General features: G+C 40.0%; 1 protein-coding gene across 1 annotated transcript; it reads right to left on the reverse strand.

The window, feature by feature from the left end:
* Positions 1 to 16,284, reverse strand: eif2s3 (eukaryotic translation initiation factor 2, subunit 3 gamma). Its single transcript, XM_007903040.2, has 12 exons — positions 16,154 to 16,284; positions 12,207 to 12,270; positions 9,355 to 9,482; positions 8,686 to 8,807; positions 7,198 to 7,292; positions 5,488 to 5,646; positions 4,271 to 4,405; positions 3,227 to 3,321; positions 2,794 to 2,938; positions 1,730 to 1,899; positions 1,231 to 1,403; positions 1 to 345 (listed from the first exon to the last, which is right to left on the reverse strand). Exons 1-12 carry the CDS (start codon positions 16,223 to 16,225, stop codon positions 282 to 284), a joined length of 1,422 nt encoding a protein of 473 aa, XP_007901231.1. The 5' UTR covers positions 16,226 to 16,284; the 3' UTR covers positions 1 to 281.
* Positions 16,285 to 25,233: the final 8,949 nt, after the last annotated feature.

Consider the following 25,233-nt stretch of genomic DNA (forward strand, 5'->3'; position numbering starts at 1 on the left):
TTAAATTTCAATTTTTTTTAATGGTTTATGATATTTACTGACTGCCAGTGCTGACAGACCGTACTGAGTGAGCTCTAGTCTTGTTGAAAACGCAACTTCTCTTCAAATATAAATTAGATATTTTTGTCATTGCGATATCTGAAAATTTTAAAAACTGAAAAAAGGTTCACGTTTCCCAAATTGACTGGTATACCAGACGTTTTACACAATATTTATGTAGAATTGAACAGTATGTATGCTGCTGCAAACAACCCTCTTCATTGATCTCACACTCTCCATCTTTATTCATCATCCAGTGTTGGTTTTATCGTCACTCCTCTTCTTATCTGTCCCCAGCCAATTAAACTATGTGGGGGAAAAAGGAAAGATCAATTAAGTCTTTGCTGCTCAAATTCCACACAAAATGTAAATCACCTTTAAACTCTGATTCCGGAGGCTCAAAACACACTTCCAAACTGAAGGTGCTGCTGCATTTCAAGCCTCTGCCGCTTTTGCACTGCCACTGTACTTCCAGGAGTTTGTGGTAAATTAAGTTTTGCATACACACAAAATTCTACAGCTATGACATCAGAAGCCCATGTCCCAAATCCTTAGTTTTTTTTAAAAATAACAATTTTTTTCCACTGAACTAAAGGTGGAAGAGGCCGGGAGATATCTGGCAACTTTGCTTCCGTCATCTTCTCCCAACATTTCTAATACTGTATTTGGATAACGGATGGTGGCTTTGTTCACGTATTGGTGATGGTGTTGCGGTAGTTGCCGATAACATCCGATTCTGAGAAGCCTGAGATTCTGATGATGTAATTGATAATAATAATCCTTGCATTTGATTATCGCAGTGTCAATCTTTTTTGCTAGTTTGATCTCCTGTTTGCACTTGCAACAAGAGACTCTGAAGAGTATTCTCCCAAATATGGCCCCAGAAAAAACAGCTGTTTTTCATTAAGAGTTGCCCAGAGGTGGATTTTCCTCTTGTAATCTAAAACCAGCATAAGGGTACTGCTGACAACATAAATAGAGCATTCAGTTGGTTGATCAAGTGCAATCCATTTTTTTCCATTCACTTGCAAAACTAAAATTGTCATATATTCCACATTATCTTATTGTTAGTCTTTTCGACTTACTTGCCCATTCAAAAAAACATACGTTATCTGCAAGGCAAATAATAATCCCAGCATTTGATATACAAAACAATTTTGGAAAATCTCACCGGTTCAATAATGTACTTACCGCCAGTGTTTCTCTACTCTTCGGCTAAGAGCAATCTTTTCTCCAACTTCTGTACACACTGGGTTTGTGAGTACTATCTTACCCAAGTCAGCTTTCACTGCACTGACTCTTCCTCCAGTAGAAAGTGATCCTATATTTACCATCAACACCTCGTTTTTGGACAGTTTTTGTACCTGTTAACATAAAATAAAACCTCCATCACAACTAAAAAAAATTTCCAAACAAAAATAAATCAACAAAATGCCAAAGTGTGATCAGCATTCTATTTGAACTTCAAAGAAATGAATTAACCAGATATATCAGAATCTTTTACAAATTAATAAACAAATTAAGACTGTCTTGGACAGATTTAAATCATTCTCCACAGCACAATTTCCATTGACGACATGAGTTTTTTTGAATACATAATTTAAGAGCTGCCAAAATTTAATAAATAGTGGTTAGGCTGGACAGAGCTGAAAGGTCTACTCCTGTTCCTACAAATGTATTGAACATGCACCTTTGCAGCTTTCTTGTCTCCTTCTGTACGCACACCTAGCAATCGCCTGAGAAGAAAATAAGAGATTTCCAGTTCTGTGAAGATTTCTGGAAGAGCTCCCACTGCACCAAGCACCTGACCAACCATACGATCAGCACGGCATAGCGTTGGATCAATTTTCGTTCCAACACCTGAAACAAAATATTTTAAAGCAAATAAGTCTTTGAATACAATTGTGCTTTCCTTCCTACTCTGACAATCTCTAAAATTACATAATGGCCAATGAAAATACATTGAGACTTTGATTTCATGAATGAGAAGATGACAACTATGCATCTTTAGTACTGAAACCCTCCCTGGGCTCTCCCTCAAACTCACCGAACCAGTGTGGAATCCAGGTATCCGGTTCGATCCCCAGCTGCCCTTCCTTCCCCACATCTGGTCCCTGACTAAGACCGCCTTCCTCCATCTCCGACACACTGCCCGCCTCCAACCATACCTTACCCCAAATGCAGCTGAAACCCCCGTGCATGCATGTCACCTCCTCGTCATGCATTTAACAACTACGCCCGGAAACATTGTAACACTCTCCCTCAATCCCTCTGCCTTGCCCCACCTTTTTCAAGTCCCGCCTGAAAACCTTCCTTTTCGACCGTGCTTCTGTTCACCCCACACCCTGGCTCGGAGTCAGGCTCCGGCACTGTTATGCGCTTTGAGACACTGCCCTGAGTGGAGGGCCCTATATAAGTGCAAGTTGTTGTTGTTGAATATTTTCTTAAGTGTTTCTAAAATTGCACCATGTTACTTATATACCCATAATATCTGGGTAAGCCAGTTATGTCCCTCTAGTGTTATTATTATTATTATTAATACAAGTTGGGCATCCGGAGGACACATTACCGATTGCAGGAGCATTCGTTATAGAAAGGAATATTAAACATGGTTTGAAATATACTTAATTAAACAACAATGTATTCTGGCAGACATTCAGCTTGTGGCACTAAATTCCTAACTATTGTAGCGTCAGAATGTTAATTCTAAGTTAGAAGTACGGCAAATATTTTAAAATAACGGATCCTTCTTACCAATAAGGCCACCAGGTGCTGCAAACTGTAGGTCATTGTGCTCTGCAAACAGTGACACGATTTTGGAAAAGATGGGCTTGCACATCAGCTTGCCTTCGTGGTCTTTTGATACAATACCAGGTCGAACTTCAATTTCCTGTCCTACCTGTGAAAAACAAGTATAGCACCATTTCAACTGATAGAGATGCAACAACACATTATTTCTAAGGGTGACAACTGCAAGCTATCAGCAACAATTCAGACGTTTTACAGATACCCTGTAACTGTACATTAAAAGAAGTTTTCAAATAAAAAATTAAAAATCAATTTTACAGTTTCAACATTTTAGCGGCTAGATCATCAAATTAATGATTTTATCAAATTTTAACAAATTATCAATTTCCAATCATATTAACCCCAGTTACAATCTCCAGATTGCTTAAAGAATTTATACCTTCAATACTCCCTTCAGTATACTGCCACCAGCCACACCTCCTTTCAGATCGTCTACTTCACAGCCGGGTTTGTTGACATCAAAGGATCGTATAACTATTGGCACAAAAATGTAAACAAATAAAAAAAAGCCTTTCCCAATGCATCAAGTCATTTAGAATTAGTCATGCAGATAGGAAGATCTTAGGTTCATGGGGTATTGAACGGCCACTAGAAGGTGCATTTAATTGTTGCCCAGCTGAAATTAACTAAGACCAGAGACTGGAAATCAAGCCTTTAACCTTCTATTCGGTATAGATTCAAGCCTTTACACATTCTACAGCTTCTGAACATGAACTGGAATGAGTAGGTATGACCCAATAATAAAGCGTTGCAGTTTTAATTAATGGCATAGTAGCCTAAAATTAGGCCATAATTGTGATACAAGATAACATTAATTTACTTTATAAGTATTACAGAGAAGACAATAGTTCAACAGGACTCCCCATGGGTCTCGTTTTAATTCAGGAGTTAATACACATCCTGCAAATTGATGAATGCGATGACATCTTCTTTATATATGTCTTTGCTATAATTTCTAACACTCCCTTTTGAGTGGGCAAAAAACTTCTGTGAAGCGATTGTCAGTTTTCCCTCCAAACTGTCAATTTGTGTATGACATCTCATTCACAAGTCTCACTAAGAAAGGTTGAAATGCTGTCCTCTGTCCAGTGCCTTGGGACGTCCTCCCAACGTGAAAGTCGCTGTACAAATGTAATCTTGTTGTTGAATCTAGTTCATATGCAGCCAATTGAACCCAGTTTTAAGAAAACTCTCATGCCTGTACACTGATTTAACATTTAACTCAGTGGAATCAAAACTCATGCTAGCTGGACATCTGAATGGATAATAGATTATCCAAATTTGTCCCAAGTTTTCAACAAAGAGGTTTCAAAGATTCATACTCACTATAGCATTGGTGAAAGGAATGTGAAAACTAAGCTGTGTGTAAGAACAGAACATCTTATTGTTAAAAATGCTAATATACATTTTTGTAGGCACTTACCAATAAGCCTCGGCTCTGATACAAAGTCTCGGACAGGGACTGGTATTTTCTTTACAATATATTCGCATACTACTTCAATGTTATATTTCAGCTGTGCTGAAATTGGAATAATTGGTGCCCCTTCTGCAACTGTGCCTATACATAAAAACACAAAACTACATTAGGCCACGTGAAGGATTCCCTGTTGGAATTATTTTGTTTACTAAAGCAAGAAATTCAGCATTTTTTTTTATATACACAGCATGCCGCAAACTAACATATCACTGTTCCACATCTTAATTCTATCATAGCAAATCTATTTAGCAGTGAATGGCCTGCAGTCAAGGGATGACAATATAACTATACCTGATATTTAAGCAGGCATGGTGTTTTAATCCCTCTCCCCTCTCATCAACCACCAAACAATTGTTTTCATAGTAATAGAGCTGTTTAAAACATATACATTGGTCTTGCTTAGATATTAAATGGATAATTTTATTTGGGGATAATATCTTAATATAATCATTCAGAAATAGTCCCGATCTTAGTTAACATTTGCTATATTAAATGAATAGTGCTTCCATCTGCTCAATATAGTTTAATTAAAATGGCAGAACCTATTGTTTTGATTCACAGAAACTAATGTTAAATTTATATTGTGTTCAACAGGGGAGTAGACAATGCTCTCTCCCCTCCAGCTACAATAGTTACTGTTTTTTTCTGACTACATGGGGCTAATTGACCAACCGGCTTAATAACCTGGTACTGCAGGTTTAGGCCCACTAGCCAATACAGAAGTTCCCAAGAAAATTAAAGCTGTGACTTGGAAACAATTATGTACGTCTTGGTTTAATTTCTGCCCTGCATTACAAACAAGCTCCAAGTTGGTGGGGGAAGGACATCACCAGACAGGATTCCCTCCCACTTGTCCCTTCCAACCCAGTAAATGAACACCCGATAGAATGAGGTGTTCAAATCCAGCAATACCCAAATGTGTACTTTGGGGTCCTTTCCATCTGCCAACCCGTGGTGTTGGGTATCTCAGCATAGACAAGCAGGGGAAAGCAGCACAGTCCCTAATCCAGAAATTGTGGATTCTAAAACTGTCAAATAGAAACCATTTTTGTGAATTCTCAGTAGCAAGAACTGGAGACATGATAGCATGGCCATTCACACCTGGCTGACCAAAAAAAATCAAAACAGATATGTGAATGATGTTTCCAATTCAGTGAACCTACCCTGCACAAAAGCTAAAATTTGTTCATACTGCTCCTTGGCCTGACTTTCCTTCACAAGGTCAATCTTGTTTTGCAGAATCAGAATGTGTTTCAATTTCATTATTTCAATGGCAGCCAAATGCTCTGAAGTCTGAGGCTGAGGACAAGATTCATTACCAGCTGAGGAACAGAAAAAACAGATTAGACAAAATTAATCATACAAACATTTCTAATTGTCTATACTCCATTGAATGTTTAATACCAAATAGATCAAATTTGAAAACATTAAACTTGAACTGCCTAAGGTTCGGTTGTGGCAACATGAAATTCAGAACCAATTACATCCCATGCATTACAACAACAAGATTACATTTGTATAGCGCCTTTCACGTCAGGAGGACATCCTAAGGTGCATTTCAGACCCGAGATGGGGTCAGGGATGGAGAAGGGAAGGGAGGGAAGGGGAGTGGCCAATGGCATGATCGAAGAGGTTTTGAGGCGGGACTTGAAGGAGGCTAAGGAGGGGGCGAGGTGGAGTGATTGGAGGATGGAATTCCAGAGGTTGGGGGCAGAGTGGCTGAAGGCTCTCTTGCCAATGGTGGGGCGGGTGGATCGGGGGACGTAGAACAGGCCGGAGCCGGCTGAGCGGAGGGAGCGGGTGGGTTGGTAGGGGGTTAAGAGGTCGCAGAGGCAGGGTCAGGTGAGGCCATGGAGGGTTTTGTAGATGAGGACCAGGATCTTGAACTGGATCCTCTGAAGGATAGGGAGCCAATGGGAGTTGGGTGAGAATGGGGAAGATGGGGTCACGGAGTTTGGTGTGGGAGAGGACACGGGCTGCAGAGTTCTAGATTATCTGTAGCCTATGGAGGGAGGAGTTGGGAAGGCCGACAAGCAGGGCATTTGCATAGTCGAGCCTTGAGGTGATGAAGGCATGAACAAGAGTGGCCTGAGGGGTGAGGTAGTGGCAGAGTCGGGCGGTGTTATGGATGTGAGGGAAGGCAGAGCAGGCCATGGCTTGGATGTGGGGAAGAAGACAGTTGAGGGTTGAACAAGACACCTAGGTTCCTGACTGGCTTGGTGAGTTGTAGTGTGCAACCATGGAGGTTGATGCTACCAGAGCCTGAGGTGCTGAGGCACTGGCGTGAGCCAATCAGGAGGGCCTCAGTCTTGTTTATGTTCAACTGTAGGAAATTTGCCCTCATCCAAGACTTGATGTCCGACAGGCAGTCTGTCAGGACATCAGTGGTCTTTGAGTTGAGGGTGGAGGCAGAAAGATAGAGTTGGGTGTCATTCGCATAGATCCGATTACTCACATTTAAACCACCACAATTGCCCCCAAAATACACAATTAAAAACCACTTTACAGTTTATCCTATGAAGCACTTTTAGACATCTCGACAATGTGCTAATCGAATGCAAGGATGATTATAATTATAATCAGACATAATTCTGATGTCTGATCATTGAGGTTATGTTTGATTCACCCACCCCACCCCCACAAAAAGCCTGCCAGATCTAATAACAAAAGTGTAATTATTTTTCTCTTTCACTTGCTTTCTGTGCAGTTTTTCTATGTTTGATTGTTCGTTTTTTTGATCCCCACTATTCAAAAATATTTCATAGCTGTTAACAATATTCTAGCCAGCTAGTAAGTGCTAATATAAGCTCACTTTGGTCAAAACATTATTAATGTTAAAGTAGTCAGACACAATAATCAAAACTTGCAATTACCTATCAATAGCAATGCTGCATCCATGACAGCAGCTCCGTTCAACATGGTAGCCATCAAGATGTCATGTCCTGGACAATCCACAAAAGATACATGCCTACAATACAGGGTAACAAAACTATTATTTTGAAGTAGTTGTCCCATCCTTTGGAAGAAATGTAAAACTGATGTCCCATTGGCCTATTCAAGTGGATGGTAAAATCCCTTGGAACTATTTGAAAAGAGAAGGGAGTTTCTCCCGTTGTCCTGACCAACAAACCTCCCAAATAAATAAAAATTGCTCACTCACTCCATGGCTACTTTTGGGACATTGCTGTGCAGAAACTGGCTGCTGTGTTTCGCCCAAAATATACAAAGTCAATCTACTTTACAGTATATCCCACTTTGAGGCTTCTTGATGGTGTGATAAGGCGCTATATCAAATACAAGGATTATTATTAACTAGGACCATCATGCTCATTAGGACTTTGTAGAGTTAAGCAACAGATGATTAGGTTATAGATACTGCAGGACAAGGGAGACAAAAAGTTGATGGAATTTAGTGGACGACAGATTAGTTTAATCCCAGAGTGCTGAGGAAGGTTAAAGTGAGGAGTGCTGAACAGTGGGGGGCACTGAATAATATTTATCAAACCTCCTTACGGAGGAAATATTTCAAGGGATTGGAGGATCACAAATGGCATACCATTGCTCAGAAAAAGCAAAGTAGAGAACCTGGGAACTTTTGTCCAGTTAATCTCATGCCAATGGTCGGAAAAATGTTAGAAATTGATTACAAGTGTAAAACATTGATCCTAAACATCTGAAGAATAAATTGCTCAGAACTAGTCGGTACAGATTCCTGAAATGCAGAAACTCGTAAAAAAAAATGTAAGAATTGATATTAAAGGTAAAATAGTGGAGTAGATTGGCAGACTGCAAACCATCAATAGCCTTGGATTACTCTGCATCTGACTGAACTGGCAAGATTCATCTCTTCAGATTCAGTTCAATCCCAGGAAGTCCCTGCTTTCTTCAACAAGGGAGGATATTTTTAAAAATGGTACTCAATTCTTCCACGTGCATTCGGACCAATAACTTTCTCATTCTTCTGCCAAAACAACTGAGCTATGCACAAAGGATATTTAACAGCTAGGAAAGAGGTCCCTCCCCTATACAGACAATCATTAAAAGTACTTTGTAGACTTTGAAATGTCTTTATATTAATAGGTCACCAATAATTAAAAGAGTCAAGGGCTTCTTTTATAATGTTTCATAACTAAAGCTTCCAATTTGACCATTAGCAAAGTGATAGAGCTTGAATTATTGCAGAATCATTCAAAGCATAAGGAAAAAGGGCTAAAAAATTGCTAAAAATGATATTGTAACCACTGAAAATGATAAGTGATGAAAACAAAAAGGGCTGGTGATGCTTCCCGAGTTAATGCAATTTGCAGTATGCAGAAACTAACGTTTGGAACCACAGCAAACTACATTTTTGTTTCACCAACCTGACCAGCTTGAAATTTCCTTTGGTCCCAGGAATATCTGAAGGAAATTCATCTGGTGTGCTGCTTCCACACGACCGGTAGCAGTCAGGCCGTGCACAGCTAGGATCATCAAGTTTGTAGACCTAAATAAAGTTAAATTAATTCTGATTAAGGTTGTAATTTCTCTACATAAATTAGAAGGCAAAATATGGCCTTTTTAATTTGAAAAAAGTCAAGTGTTGTCTTAATATTAACATATTTGACAAAAAAAAACTTGCAGATCACTTACAATATTTAATTATTCAACAATTATTTCATATATGCATTTTAGTCATAAAAGTGCTACCAAATATTGGTACTTTCAGCTACAAATGTTCAACTCCAGAGTCAAAACTGATATCAGTTCATTACTATGAAACGTAGTAGGGTTTATTCCACATTATCCATCTTAGAATGCCTATTAAGATGAACAATAAATAGAATTATGATATCATGGCTGAAAACAGTACCATTTATTAAAGTTTCCTTACATAGGATTTAAAAACAGAAGTTTGGGCAAATAAAAACAATTTTGAATTAGTAGTGACATTCAGGGCTGGAGCAGGTACCTTTGTAGTCTTATACTTTTCTGAAACATTGTATATAATTTTACACAAAGTGGAACAATATAATAAATCACTTCATCTCTACCTTTGCATTAGCATATCCAAGCTTGATAGTGATATTTCTTTCCAGCTCATTTTTAAACCGGACAGTTTGAACACCAGAAATAGCTTTAACAACAGTGGACTTTCCATGAGCTACATGACCAATTGTGCCTAAAGGAAAAAAAACATAATTTTGTCACAAGTAAAAGTGTTGGAGGTTGAGACATGACTGCATGGTTCTATTCTCAAAGATTGGAGTTGGTCAAAGCAATGTTACATTTTTCTAAATTGTGATGATCTTAATGCCAATCGCAGCTTCCCCTTTTACTTTGCTGAAATTTAGATGTTGAGAAGTTGAGTTCACATTGAGATTTTTACCCTCTTTGAGGATAACTCTTGAGCAAAGATATCTTTTTTTTAAAAATGAACTTCAGGCCACCTCCTATCACTGGTTAGAATGAAATCTGTCATCAGTCATAGAATGATGTGTGGTGTATAACAGGGAAGACTGAAAATCTAAAATCTGACATAACAATTCAACGTTTGCAAAATGGCTAAGGTTCGATTTTCATACAGCTACGATTCAGTTCCCTGTTACACTTTTACACTATTTAAATATATTTTGAAGCACTGACCCACTGGGTATCCATTCAACCTCAACTCCTTGACGCTTTCATTTGTGATGCAAGTGCTGTAGTTCTGGCATTAAGTTGGACTTATCACACACTTGCTCAAAAATCAGTTTCCCTCTCATCCTTAAGAGTTCCGGTGGCCATTCTAACTCTTGTTAGCTTCCCACACGGGCCTAGAATTCCAAAATCGTTCCACATTTTCTGCATTACTATTGTATCCTTCAACACTTTTTTCTGTACAGGAGTTCAGATTTAACATATCTGAGCAAGTTATTGTTGCGAGCACTGCAGAATACCTTTTGGTATAAAACCTCTTAAATAGGTTTAGAATTTCCTAAATCTTACATGCTTATATATTGACTTTCATACAAAAGAAACATCTTGAAGCACTTCACAGAATGAAAATCATAGGCAGCAGCCAATATGTGCCAGCAATGTTCCCCAGATAACAATAAAACAAGTTGTCAAATTAAATCAAATTTTGATGGGTTGAATTTGGAAGGGGGGGGGGGGGCAGAAAACATTGGTCTGATTACTGTGTTGAAATTTTATAGAAATTTCAAAATTTGCAGAGGGAGGAAAGGAAAACAATAAAAAGACATTGAAGGCACTGTCAAAATTATGTCCATTCAGTAATGCAAAATAAGTTGGAAACTTTTCTCAAGTACCCACATAACACCTTGCATTGGTGTGCCTGATATATTTAACATCAGCTAGGTTATAATGCCAAATTCAATATTATATCAGTCAGAATTCATACATTTTTAACCATTCAATAGGACTTGCAACATTTTGAAACTTGATTTAAATATAAATTCCACAAAATGGCTTTACAAAATAATAAGGATGGATTTAATATGGGACTTTGGCATTCAGCTTCAAGTAAGGTAGACAGATAGGACAAGAGTCTCCTCTTTTGCCAGCTGGAAGTATTTTCGAAGAAAGGGAATTTAGTGAAGACTCACAGTATAAAACTCCCATAAATTAAAAATATATCATCCAAGCTAAACATTATATTTCAAGTATCTAACTTAAAAAATCTTGATGCTTTTGCCCTATGGGTTTGCTGGCTCCTGTCAGGGTGACCAGGCTATAATGAAAGAGTACAGACCTGCCTTAAGTCACTCATGGTTAAGTCCTTTCTGACCCACATGCTTTAAGGATGCAGAGGATCCCTTTTTTAAAAACAATCTGTAACATATCTAAGACACACTTCGAAATCCATCACCATGCTTAAGAATACCCAAATCAGGCAAAGGCATGTGGAAATATCTGTGTGTCCTGAAATGGACACAGATGGAGGGAGGCATCCTCCTTACCTAATTCCAGACTATATTAGGCTCAGGTTGTCAAGAGCCAAAGCTTAGAAACTCCAGATGCGTGTTTTAGGTATTGCTGGAGCATAACCAGCTAAAATCACTTAACCTACCATTGAAGACACTATCTGGCAAGCTTCCTGCTGCTTTTCCAGCTAGGACCACCCTCCCTATTAGGAATTTGGCTTGCACGGCTAACAGGAGTTGAATGGGAGAATCCTTGCTCCCAGTGACTGGTCTCAATTTCCAAGTCATAAAGTTGAGCCAAGTTGGTTAGTCTTTCACTAGCAGTGCATTGGGAGTACTGCAGACCCTCCTGCTCAGGAGATTGACTAATGAGACTGCCACATTCGATCCGACATTCTGTTGCCAAGCACGTCAGCTTGGAGTCAATTCAGCTTGAAGAAAATCCCACTTACTTTGTTCTCAAGAAGGATAGTCATTAATACAGGATATTTGAGCCAGTTTTACCCCAGATTGCTGTTCCCTCAACAATAGCAATGCATGGAAAAATGGTTCTTCTGTTCTACCCAACCTGATGCTGCTCGTGCATTATGTCACCTACAGGTGACAGTGCTAACATTTGGGTGTTGCTCATCATGCAGCCACAGCTTTGGTATTTAAATACATTGTGGTGAGGATGCATATGTGAAATTTATGATTTTATCGCACAAGTACACCTTTGGGGATGTTTACCCCCTCCACCTACCCCAATTGTTTGCTACCAAAACAGCAAGAGCAGAAGCCAAGAGATGCGTATGAATACAAGGTGACTTTGGTCCCTGCTTTCTGCTCAGTTTAGATAGTCAGGTTGCAGCATTTTGGATAAACTTATCTCAACATTTTTGTTTAAACTTAGGGTTAGGGTATAAGAGGACCATTATATTTTTTTAAAATCTACAATTGCAAATCAAACTTCAATTGAGTACACTCATGCAGTAACTTACCTATATTGATAGTAGCTTGTCTACTGATGACTTCAGGAGAAAGTGGTGTTAATTTGGTAACATCCTGTAAAAACAGAACCACTGGATCACAATTCACTGAATGAGCAATTATATTTGGCTAGTATTATGAAATATTCATAACTGTTTGTGAATAGAAAAATTAGACAATTAACAACAACAAAATTACATTTGTATAGCACCTTTCACATCGGAAGGACGTCCCTACCAACCTGCCCGCTCCCTCCGTTCAGCGGGCTCCAGTCTGCTCCATGTCTCCCGCCCGACCCGCCCTACCATCGGTGGCCGGGCTTTCAGCCTCTCTGCCCCCACACTCTGGAACTTCATCCCACGATCCCTTCGCCTCGCTTCCTCCCTTGCCTCCTTCAAGGCCGGTCTCAAGGCCCTTCTCTTCAATCGTGCCTTCGGTCGCCCTCCTACGTCTCTGCCTTCCCTCACCCCTACACCACATGCTACATATATATATATATATACTACATGCTTGGGCCCTACACCACATGCTACATATATATATATATACTATATATATATATACACACTACACGCTCAAGCCCCAACATCTGACTGTTCAGCGCTTTGGGATGTCCTCCCGACGTGAAAGGCGCTCTATAAATTTTTTTTTTTTACAGAAGTGAGATATGCAGGAACATTTCAAAACATATTAAATTCATATTGTTTGCTTGATTTCTCATTTGTTAAACTGTTTGCTTTGTTGTGGAATCTCTCTGCAACCGCAAACCTTTTTGTTAAGTTAGCTGACTTCTTCACCCCTCCCGATTCCTGTAGCATAGAGGTGAGAGCTGTTGCCTGGTAGGGCAAATCCAGGGCAGGGCGAAAACTGGTAAGTAAGCAGTAAGTAGGAACCCGGTTGTTAGTCGATTGGCAGATCACTTTGTGGGGGGGGTTAATAATCCCTTCAAAAAAAAGAAAAATAATAACTTGGTCACTCACTCCATGACTGTTTGTGGGATGCTGCTTTGCGCAATTGGCGGCCTTGTTTCGCCCACAAAAATATACAGTCAATTCACTTTATCATCTATTCTGTGAAGCACTTTGGGACGTCTAGAAGACGTGAAAAGCGCTATATCAAATGCAAGGATTATTATTATTATAAAAGTAATTTTGTTGTTGTTGTCCCAAGGCCCTGGACAGTCAGTGTTTCAGACCCGAGCTGGGTCTAAGGTGGAGGGCAGGAAGGTAATCGAAGGTGGTCGAAGAGAAGAGTCTTGAAGGAGGCGAGGGAGGGGGCGAGGTGGAGGTACTAAAGGATGGAGTTCCAGCGGGAGGGGGCAGAGTGGCTGAAAGCCCGCCCCCCAATGAAAGGGCGGGCGAGGCCGGGGACGTGAAGCAGGCCAGAGCCTGCTAAATGGAGGGAGTGGGCAGGTTGGTAGGGGGTTAGGAGGTCACAGAGGTAGGGGGCAACGAGGCCACGGAGGGCTTTGAAGATGACGACCAGTATCTTGGAACTGTATCCTCTGTGTGTTAACAACAAAATTACAAGATGAAGGTTTTAACACATTAGGCTTGAATTTCTTTCAATTAACTAAACCCTCATCCCAATATCCCCGTAGGTAAAAACACAGCTTAAAAAAGAGTTTGGAGCACTACAAATGACCTCAACAACAACTTGCATTTATATAGCGCGCTTCACATGGGGTAGCGTCCCAGTGCACTTGACAGTGGCAGAGTCTGACCCTGAGCCAGGGGGAGAGGGAGTTGACCGTAAATATGATCAAAAAGATCTTTAGGCGGGATTTGAAAGTGGGGAGGGAGGGGGCAAGGCAAAGGGATAGAGGGAGGGAGTTCCAGAGCTTCAGGGCGTAGCGGCTGAAAGCACAGCCACTGATGGTGGAGTGGAGGGGGCGAGGAATGAACAGGAGGCCGGACCCGGTCAAGCGGAGGCAGCAGGTGGTGGAGTAAGCAAATCAGATAGGTAGGGAGGTGCAAGGGCATGAAGGGATTTCAAATTCAGGATCCTGAATTCAATCCGTTTGGTAATTGGGAACTAGTGGAGCCTGGCAAGGACTGGTGTAATGGACTGCTGGAATTTTGTGCGGTTGAGTATCCGGGTGGCGGAGTTTTGAATGAATTGAATTTTGTGTATGGTAGAGCTGGGGATAGCATTTGAAAAGTCCAGCCGGGAATTGACAAAGGCTTGGACAAGGATTTTGGCTGCTGTGGGTGTGAGGTATGGACGGAGCCGGGCAGGTATTTAGAGCCATTCATTACATTTTGCTGATTGATAATTTCTTTATCTGTTCTGCTCTTCTATACACATTCCAAATGTATTGTCCAGATCACAGAACCAGGATCTGTACAGTGTTTCCTTGCATTAGCGAAAGGAGAAGAACACTCTATTCTAAGTATTTGTTTGATTAAAAAAACATTTATATTCTACGTCACAGAAAAGTGGCAACATAACGGCAATAGATTACCACCTGATGTGGAATGCAGCCGATACATATTGGATTAAAAAATCGAAATACAGGTAAGAGACATTTGTTCAAAACCAGTGTGAAATAATGAACATTTCTCTAGAAAGTCAAGTGGTAAAGTGGTACTTCCGCAATATTCTAATAGCAGTCCTCAAATCAGCACAATTGAGCATGAATGAAATGACATGTAAAATGTAATGTGTTCAATGAAGTCCTTTCTAAAGCTGCAGAAAGTTTATGGAGTCTAATTTTTTTTTGTTATTCCATATTATGAGTTTACCCTCTTTTTAGCCTCAGATTCCAGTCATTTAACAGCGTGTTACATAAGAGTAAACAGACCTTTATAGGACACACTGTTATACGAGGGCGGGGGAAGAGGACAGTGTTATCCGGGGGGAGGGGAAGGCCAGTGTTACCGGGGGGGGGGGAAGGCCAATGTTATATGGAGGGGAGGGGGACCAGTGTTATATGGGGGTGGGGGAAAAAGGCCAGTGTTATCGGATGGGTGGGGCGGAGGTACAAACCCGTGTTATATGGGGGAGAAGCCAGTGCTATCCGGAGGAATAGAGGTAAGTGTTATACAGGGGGGGTAGGGCCACTGTTATTCGGAGGGAGGGGGGGATCAGTGTTATATGGGAGTGGGGGGAGGGACTAGTGTTACATGGAGGCGGGATGTGGGGAGAAGGGCCAGTGGTATATGTTGGGTGGGGGAGGCCAGCGGTACATGGTGAGAGGGGAGAAGTCAGTGCTATCCGGGGAAAGAGAGGCCAGTGTTATACGGGGGGGGGAAGGGAGACCAGTGTTATATAGGGGGGAGGGAGAAATAGCCAGTGCTATCTGGGGAAAGAGTTATATGTGGGGTGTTGGAGGTTAGCGGTACACGGGTGGGGGAAAGAGGCCAGTGCTATCTGGGGGAAGAGGGCAGTGTTATGGGGGAGGGAGGGAGGGAGGAGGGGCCAATATTACACAGGGGGGAGGGGGACCAGTGTTATGGGGGGGCCATGGGGAGGGGCCACGTTATACAGAGACGCGGTGGGGGGAGAGGGGCCATTGCTATACGTGGGGTGGGGGAGCCCAGCTTTACACGGTAGGGGAAGAGGCCAGTGTTATGGGGAGGGGAGAGGAGAGATGGGCCTGTGTTATACGATGGGGGGAGTGTTGAGGGGGCAGTGCTTTCTGTTGGGGAGAGGGCAGTGTTATACGGTGGAGAGGGCAGTGTTGGGGGGCAGTGCTATGGGGCGCAAGAATCCAGTGCTGTATGGGGGAGGGGAGTGATGCCAGTGGTATGGGGTAGGGGGCAGTCCCAGTGGGGGGGTGGGGGGGGGGACACACGCAGTGAAAGCGAAGGCCTTTTCCCTCCCACTGCTCCTCACACGAACCCAGGCCCCAACCGCGAGGCGCGGCCTGACACGCGGGGAGAGTCCGCGGGAAGTGGCGGGGCCTCGGCCTCTCCCCCCGCCGGGTAGCCAGGGAGAGAGCGGTGCTGATACTGACCAAAGTGCTGAGCTCCTGCCTCGCCAGGTGCGGCTGCCCCACCGTCACTCCCGCCTCGTCTCCAGCCATCATCCCCACGCGCACCGCACCGCACCGCACTCGGCTGATGCAACCCGAGTGCCTGCAACAAGGAGCGCCCAACCAGCCAAGAGCCACCCGCACAGCTACCACAGGCTCCCACAGTCACAGCGCCCCCTGCAGTGAGGAGGTTGCAGCACAGCGGGCGATGGGTTTCATCGTTATTATTTATTATACTCGCACTTGTTACAAAACCTTTCGCTTAAATGCAAACGATGCTATAGGCTCAGTCCAGCTTTCAACAGCGAATTGCACTTATGTAGCGCTTTTCACGTCAGGAGACGTCCTAAGGCGCTAAATATTATTAATGATAATACTCGCATTTGATAATAGCGACTTTCACCTCAGTGCAGGCAACGGAACAGGTTAATAATAATAATTCTTGCATTTGGTATAGCAACGTATCACATCAGAAGGACATCTCAAAGCGCTTCACAGAATTTATAATAGTTGTTAAGATAGTGGTTAAAAGAAATACAGGGGAGGTTAGGGAGAAATGTTTTCACACAGTGAGTTGTTCGGATCTGGAATGCATTGCCTGAGAGGGCGGTGGAAGCCGATTCGATAACAACTTTTAAGAGAGAAGGAGACAATTATTTGGGGAGGACAAGTTTGCAGGGCTATGGGGAGAGTGCAGGGGAGTGGGATTGAATTGGATAGATCTTTTAAAAGAGCCGTCACAGACGCAATGGGCCGAATGGCCTCCTTCTGTGCTGTATAATTCTATGATTCTAAGAATTTACTATGAAATATAGTGACTGAATGTAGGCAAATGGGACAGCACAATTGTGCACAACAAGGTCCTACATAAGGCTATGAAACAAATGACCAATCTTATTTGGGGGATTGTTCGCCAGGACACCGGGAGAACTCCCTTCTCTTTTTGAACATTGCTAAGGGATCTTTAACATCTGCCTGAACAGCAGATGGGACCTTGGTTTAATGTCTCATCCGAAAGACCACATCTCTGATAATACACCCATATTGGACCTTGTTGAAAAGATCCTGATTGAAGATCTACTCAGAATTAAATATAACAGGATACAGGATTTTCTGAAGAGAAAGAGGAATATAAAAGGAAAGTGGCAATCTATCAGACATATGTAGAAAGAAAGAATCAAAATAAGTCTGATCAGCAAGTGGAATAACTGCAAGACTAACATAGGATGTGTTCTGAACATTGGGCAGCATATTGTAGGAATTATGAATGGTGGGATAATTCCAATTCCAAGTTCACTTATTTTCTCTCATGCTTCAGCAAAATATAACAAGAGAAATATGCGGGATTTAAACTGAGGCAATTTTTCTCAATTAATAAGTATACTTTTAAATATTAAATTTGGATTGGCTTCCTCAAACTTAATGCAAGCAACAACAACAAGATTACATTTGTATAGCGTCTTTCATGTCGGAAAGACATCCCAAGGCGCTGAAAGAGGAGCATTTGTTCCACATGTGGAAGATGAGCATTTGTTCCACACACATAGGTGACAGAATATATCATGTGTGTGTGTACGGCTTCAATAAGTGCGGCTCACACCTACAACATACAAGTGTGTTGGAAGGTCCGTTATTGTAATAAAGTATTTGATTTGAAATCTGGCCAATGAAACAGAAAGGGAAGGAATACAGAATTCACATCACTTTCCTATTGACAATGATGCTTCTTCAATATGCAGTATATTTCCATTTTAACTCATGGGTCCCTTAAAAAGGATATTATTAATAATATAGTAATAAGACCAATAATAATCCTTTCACTTCTGGAGAATGCCCAATGCACTTCAAATTATATATTGTAAAGTATATGTGTTTTGTGCCCACAAAATATACAGTCAATTCACTTTACAGTATATTCCGTGAAGTGCTTTGAGACATCTCGAAGATGTGATAAGGGCCTATATCAAATGCAAGGATTATTATTATTATTGTGGACAAATGATATTCTCTACTGCAGCAGACAATTGGCTGCAAAGTTCATAGTTATCACTGGTAAAAACAAAGACCTTGCATACCATTATCTGGGCACAGTAACAAATGTTTCCAGGATTAGGATAGGAGTGGTGGCTACAGTGGAAAGTTTTTATTACTGTGTGGATTATCCTGAGGAAAAAATGTGATAAACTACCACCTACAACAACAACTTGCATTTATATAGCGCCCTACACGTGGGGTAGCGTCCTGGAGCACTTGGTTGTTGGCATGCTGGCAATCTCAGATATCAGCAAAACACTAATGTTATTTTGGACTGAGATCCACAAACTGAATGAACATTATTGTATTCAGAGGGATATTTATGTAACTGGCCCTTAAATAATATATTTTTTAAATCTAGTAAAAGAACTCTCTTCAGCATCTAAGCCACGAGATTGGGAGTGGAATTCTGCTCCTTGCTCCACATTGCTGTAGCTAGACAGTACAGTTGGAATTGAAACAATATTCTCAGCTGAAGTTCAGCAGCCAGCCAAATAACAGCAATTTGAAAATTGAAGACTTTTGCCATGGTTTTTGCCTCCAGCTCAAATTGAAAATTGCCAAAATTACCTTTTATTATAGGTTTGATATAATTGATCAGTTTATTTGGTACTTCATCATTAGTATTCTTTATTTAATCCAAGGAAAACAATAATTCAAATACACTAGCCTTCAATCCTTCAATGGCCGAAAAGAAGAAAAAAATTAACTTTTATTGAGAGCCTCTTTGTTCCACTCAAGAATGTTAAAGATAACCATAGTTGTTTGAATCTCTAATTTTAAGAAAGATAACCAATATTATTAGTATAAGATAGATTCATTGAAATGGTCACATTGTCAAATTGGATTTGTTTAAATGCTAATATAATGGAGATAATTCAGATCAGCCAAAGAATTCATGTCATTTAGATTCATTAAGATCATCAGCAGAAATAGTTCATATTAAAATGTAATGAATTTGTATATTACTAAATTTGGTATAGAACCAAAAGCTGTGTTTTAATAAAAACCTACAACAAAAATAGTGACAGTGATTAGCTGAAGAGTGTCATATGTGAGGTAAAGGGTTTCTTAATGTCAGTGATTCCTGCTCTTCAGTGAAGAACATCATTGCGGAAGTACCAGGACTTGAGTGTTAACAACATAAGTCCTGGTACTTATAACTTATAACTTATAGCTGTAGAAAATTAGGAATGGGTATTCAAAGGTTAAATTTAATGCATTGAGCAAGCTGTATAAATGACATCCAGTTATTGATTGCCATTTGGAGAAAATAGGACATGTAGAACCAGCATTCATTCCTCTTCCTACAGCTACACTTGTTTATATTGTGTATACATGCATTCTTCAGGCTATAAGGTAATTGTGACGCTTTGGGATTCAGAAGCTTTTTGAAATAGAATACACCTTATAATTCTGAAGCTGTTGGGTTATAATAATTTGATATAGTGCCTTATCATGTTGTTGAGACATCTCACAGAATATATTGTAAAGTGGATTGACTGGACATTTTGTGGGTGAAAAGCCAATTGCACACAGAAAGCACAGGATTTACTAATTTACTCTGAAAACTGCATATTATTTAATATATCATTCTTATTGATAATAATACTTACATTTGATATAGTGTTTCATGTCAGGAGAATGTCTCAAATCTCTTCAAAGGGTTTATTGTAAAGTGGATTGATAGTGTATTTTGTGTGGCGAATGCAGCAGTCAATTTGCGCATAGCAATATCCCTTAAACAATGACCTACATGATTAAAATTTCATTTGTTTTTTCAGTTTGTTTTATTCTAACATTTTTGAAATCTAATGAAATAACATAATCATGTATGTTTCTAACACAAAATAAACAAATGTGTAAAATAAGTTACAAAAAGGTAGAATTTACAGGAAAGGACAGCAATAGGGAACTATTACTATAGTAGCCAAAATTATGTTTGCATTTTGGGAAAGAAAATAGCATTTTTTGAAATATTCAATTAAGTTTCAGTTTTCAAAAGGGAAATACATGTACCATATGTTACATCTGAGAGTACTTTTGGCTTTTGTAGTTATTTCTGTGCAATGGAGTCCAACCAAAGCTCTATATTTTCTGCCTTCTTGAAGTGAAATACAACTCCACAAAATTATAGGCTGATACTAAAATTATTCAGGATGTGCTTATTTTTACTCTTAAATTTTTCTAGTTGCAAAACTGATTTCTTATGGTAGCAAATTTCATATGCTATGAATGTTTAACTGTGTAATATAAGGAAACATCTGTATTTTTATATATATTTGAGTGAGTTTGTTTCAAATGCTTTGTAATATATATTATCATACAATTTATATTTATATTTATATTTCACGTTAGGGGGATGTCTCAAAGTCTTGCCTTTCTTACTAATACTCCTACTTTCTAAGAACCTAGCTCCATTATAAATGAATCAATCAATTCTACTTTTACACTTTCTAAGCATTGTATTCTAGAAACATACTACCTCCATCAAAAGATGGAAAAGAAAAAAAAGTTGTGCAAGAAAGTTAAAAAAACCAATAATAATGTTCTAACATTTTCAGGACAAATCTGATACTCTGTAATTCATATTCATTTTTGTATAATTTATTGAACAATAACAACAACTTGCATATATATTATATATAGTGCCTTTAGTATAAAATAATGTTTTAAAAAGCTTAACAAATGTGTTGGCAACATGGATAATAATAATAATAATAATAAAAATCCTTGCATTTGATATAGCGCCTTATCATGTTTTTGATATGTTTCAAAGAGAGATCAGGGATATAAGAGGTTTAATGATTTGACTGAAATAAATGTTTTAGGAGTTTTTGAAGGCAGGGAATCAGTGTACCAAATGGGTTTGGAACAGTGTTCCAAAAGCTAGGCAAACAGTGACTGAAAGCTTAGCTGCTGATAATGAGGAGAAGGTGATGAGAAGTAAGCAATAAAATCGTTGAAAACTGTCAAGGACAGAGAAGACTAGAGAAGGTTTCGTAACAACAATGAAACCATGGAAGGATTTGAAGACAAGAATAATGACCTTAATCTCCGTTCTCTGATGTAATGACTTTCTGCCCTCATCCTATGGAACTCCATCCCACATTCCCTTCACCTTGCTCCCTACCTTGCCTTCTTCAAGGCGCGTTTCAAAATCTTTCTCTTCGACCGAGACTTCGGTCACTCTCCTACTCCCTACCTTCCAACCTCCCTGATCCCGACCCCCAGCTCAGGTCCAAATCCCTGACTTTCCAGTGTCTCGGAGGCGAAGAAAAAAATACTAATCCAATAAATAATGATAATATAAATCAATGCAAGTAAAAACATTCAACGTCTGTTACATTCTATGATTCTGGTGTCATCTTTTCCATGTCTAATCGACTTAACACTCTAAGAGCTGCAGTTCTGATATTTATTCACCAGGGGGTACTGTGTGAACTTGGGAGGCATTGTCAAGTTTTCATGTTAACATACACGTACAGCAATTCCTGCACCATGATTAATAATCTGATTACATAGATCTGACAGGACCTAATCTTCAGAGAATTCTAGAATTGTTTTTCCACCCAAATGGGAATTTTTTATGCAAACAGTTTATTCGGAAAATGTAACGTATAAACAAACATTAATTACTTCCAAACATTTAACTCAACATTAAACATTAATATTTTTACAACAAAGCAGATTACTTTAGTAGTTCAAAATGTTAACAATTTCATGCCATTAAAATAAATTAGCAATAATTAGCATCCTTGCATTTGGTATGCCAGCTACTGTATAGTATAATATAATGTAAAAACATGTCAAAACACTCCTCAACTAATTGCTGCAAAATGTACTGAAATTATTTGAAAACATTTTAAAAGAGAAGAGAGTTTTTCTTGGTATCCTTGCCAATCGATTATTGGTACATCGATTATTCTCTTAATTGATGTTTGCAGGATTTGGGTGTGTGTAAATTGGCTGTCATGTTTTCCTACAAATACACTTTATAGCAATTACCTGTGGAACACTTTCAGATGTTTCAACATTAATTTATTAATTGCAAGAATTATTATTAGTGCCAACTGAGCTAAGCTGCCCAGTAGTAATAATAAATCTTGCATTTGATAGAGCGCCTTATCATATCATTAAGATGTTTCAAAAAGCTTCACAGAGTATATTGTAAAGTGCATTGACTGTATTTTGTGAGTGAAACCCGGCAGCCAATTACACATCGCAGTGTCCCACAAACAGTTGTGGATTGAGTGACCAAATTATTATCATTATTTTTTGGGGGGAGGGATTATTGCCCCCGGAAAGCAATCTGCCAATCGACTAACAGCCAGTTTTCTACTTACTGCTAGATAAACAGAGATGTTTATGTGGAGTAAGGAAACTTGGCTAAGGTTATCCCGTGACCTACCAGGGAATCAAATCCAGGTCCTCTTGCTTGCGAGGTGAGTGCACTAACTGCTACGCTACACTTTACTTACAGGAGCTGGGATGTGTCAGCCAGGATTGAGGCTGTGTGTGCCGTCTCCTTTGCCAGGAGTCTGAATGCCAAGGTTTTTTTGTTAGTGAGGGTAATGCCGAAAACTTGGTCCTCTGATGTATCCCACGAAATCTCACCAGATGTTTTTCTACCCCAGATGGCAGAATAAATAATATAGTCTTCATATTCTGTTCCTTTTATGTTCCATTTTATTTATAAAAAAAACTTTTGCTGTGCTCCAGTCCTCTGGTAAGCATTTGAGACATTACCCTGAGTGAAGGGCACTATAAAAATGCAAGTTGTAGTGTTGCATATTGGTTAGAGCACTCACCTCACAAATGAGAGGACCTGGGTTCGATTCCTGGGCAGGGCAGGTAAGTAGGTAATAATGCCTTCAAAAAAAATAATAAAAATAATAATAATTTGGTCACTCAGTCCACAAAACGCCCATGAAATGTACAGTCAATTCACTTTATAGTATATTCTGTGAAGCGCTTTGAGATGTCCTGGTAGAGTCCTGTAGCTCAGTGGTTAGAGCAATCGCCTTGCAAGCGAGACACCTGAGTTCAATTCCAGACAGGGCAAAACCTTGGATAAGTTTCCTTACTCCACACACCCAATGATAATCCCTCCAAAACAAAAATCAATAATAAATTGGTCATTTTCAATCCACGACTGTTTGTGGACTGCTGTGCACAATTGGCTGCCCCGTTTCGCCCACAAATATACAATCAATTCACTTTGCAGCATATTCTGTAAAGCGCTTTGAGACATCGAGAAGATGTAAAAAGCGTTATATCAAATGCAAGGATTATTATATTATTATGTCTCATATATGTGATAAGGCGCTGTATCAATTGCAAGGATTATTATTATTATGCTTTCAATCCTCATCTAAAGGGCACAGAGGCTATGAGAAATAATAAGCTTGATAAATTCAACAATGGATTTAGAATAGTTCATGCATCAAGATTTAGTAGAAGTCATTGACAATATAATTAAACTAGTGGATGAGAGCTATCCCATGGATGTAATTTATTTGGCTTTTCAGAATTAACAGAAGGCTAAAGTGCGTAGCATTAATGAGAAATTAGTTATCTGGATGAAGAACAATAGCAAGTAAAGGGGCTGAAAAATGAAACAAAGCACTATTTGGTGGTTATTGATCAATAGAATTGTGCTTAGATCGCTTGATCTCCTGCTGTTTACACTCTTTGCAGTTTTCATGCCTTGAAGCTGACTACGTTTCGTAATAATACCAAGCTGAATGACTCACGTAATAAGGAACAGTAGCATATCTGCACCACATAAAAAGATGAGCTAAAAAGTAGGAGACAGATCTTAATATAGACAGATCTATTTTTTGGGAGGAGTGCAGTGATTTATGGGATCAGGCAAAACCCAATCCCTCCACAAACTATCTGTAAGCTATGGAACTCTCTCCCTGAATCCCTTGGCTGTGCCCCCTCTCTCCCCATTTTCAGGACACGCTTGAAGACCTTCAACTGTGCTTACGGTCACCTTCCATCTCCCCTTGGCTCGGCGTCGGGCTCCGCCATAGTTAAGCACTCCAAGACACCGTCCGGCGTGAAGCACACTATATAAATGCAAGTTGTTGTTGATATCGCTCAGGTGATCCTCACCATCACAGCTCTCTGCAACCTTTCTCCTGTGACCTCCTAACCCCCTATCAACCTATCTGCTCCCTCTGCTCAGTGGGCTCCAGCCTGCTTCACGTCTACCACCTTGCCCACCCCACCACTGGTGGGAGGTCCTTCAGCCTCTCTGCCCCCACAGTATGGAACTCCATCCCACAGTCCTTCCACCTCGCCCCACTCTTGCCTCCTTCAAGATCTGTCTCAAGACCCTTCTCTTCGACCATGCCTTTGGTCACACTTTTACCTCTACCCTCCTCGCCCTCCACCCCTCCTGATCCCATCCACCAGTTCGGGTGCAAATCCCTGACTGTCCAGTGCCTTGGGACATCCTCCTGATGTGAAATGTAATTTGTTATTGTTGTTGTAAGTGACTCCCCCAGAGGAGAAATACCACTAAAATATGAGGATGTCTGTTTGTACTGATTTTTAAAAGAAACAGTGGATACAAAACTCCCTCAAGATCATAACTGAGAGTTTGTGGAGATCACCAGTTATGAAAACTGTGTCCTGCCGTGTCCACTTAGGGTCACCCAAGCCGATACCAGTAACAGAACCAGCGCCAAACAGACATGGATACCTTATAACAAGTAATTCTTGCATTTGATATGGCGCCTCTAATGTAAATCATTTCAAAGTGCTTCCCAGGTAATTGTTGTGTAGTGACTGTTGTAAAAATATGTTTTTCTGTGCAATGCAGAAAAATGTGGTGTAATGCAATTTGGGAAGAACAAAGAATAATAGTATTATTTTCAGAATGGAATAATAGAATGACCGAAGAGTATAGATACATTTGTTTTTAAAGGTGGGAATACAAGAAGATAAGTCTGCAAACACGGAATTCTAGGTGTTGCTGTATATAGAGACACTGTATACAAGAGCAAGGAGACAAT

The sequence above is a fragment of the Callorhinchus milii genome, unplaced genomic scaffold (genome assembly GCF_018977255.1).
Source record: "Callorhinchus milii isolate IMCB2004 unplaced genomic scaffold, IMCB_Cmil_1.0 Scaffold4, whole genome shotgun sequence".
In the NCBI taxonomy this organism is placed as follows: Eukaryota; Metazoa; Chordata; class Chondrichthyes; order Chimaeriformes; family Callorhinchidae; genus Callorhinchus; species Callorhinchus milii.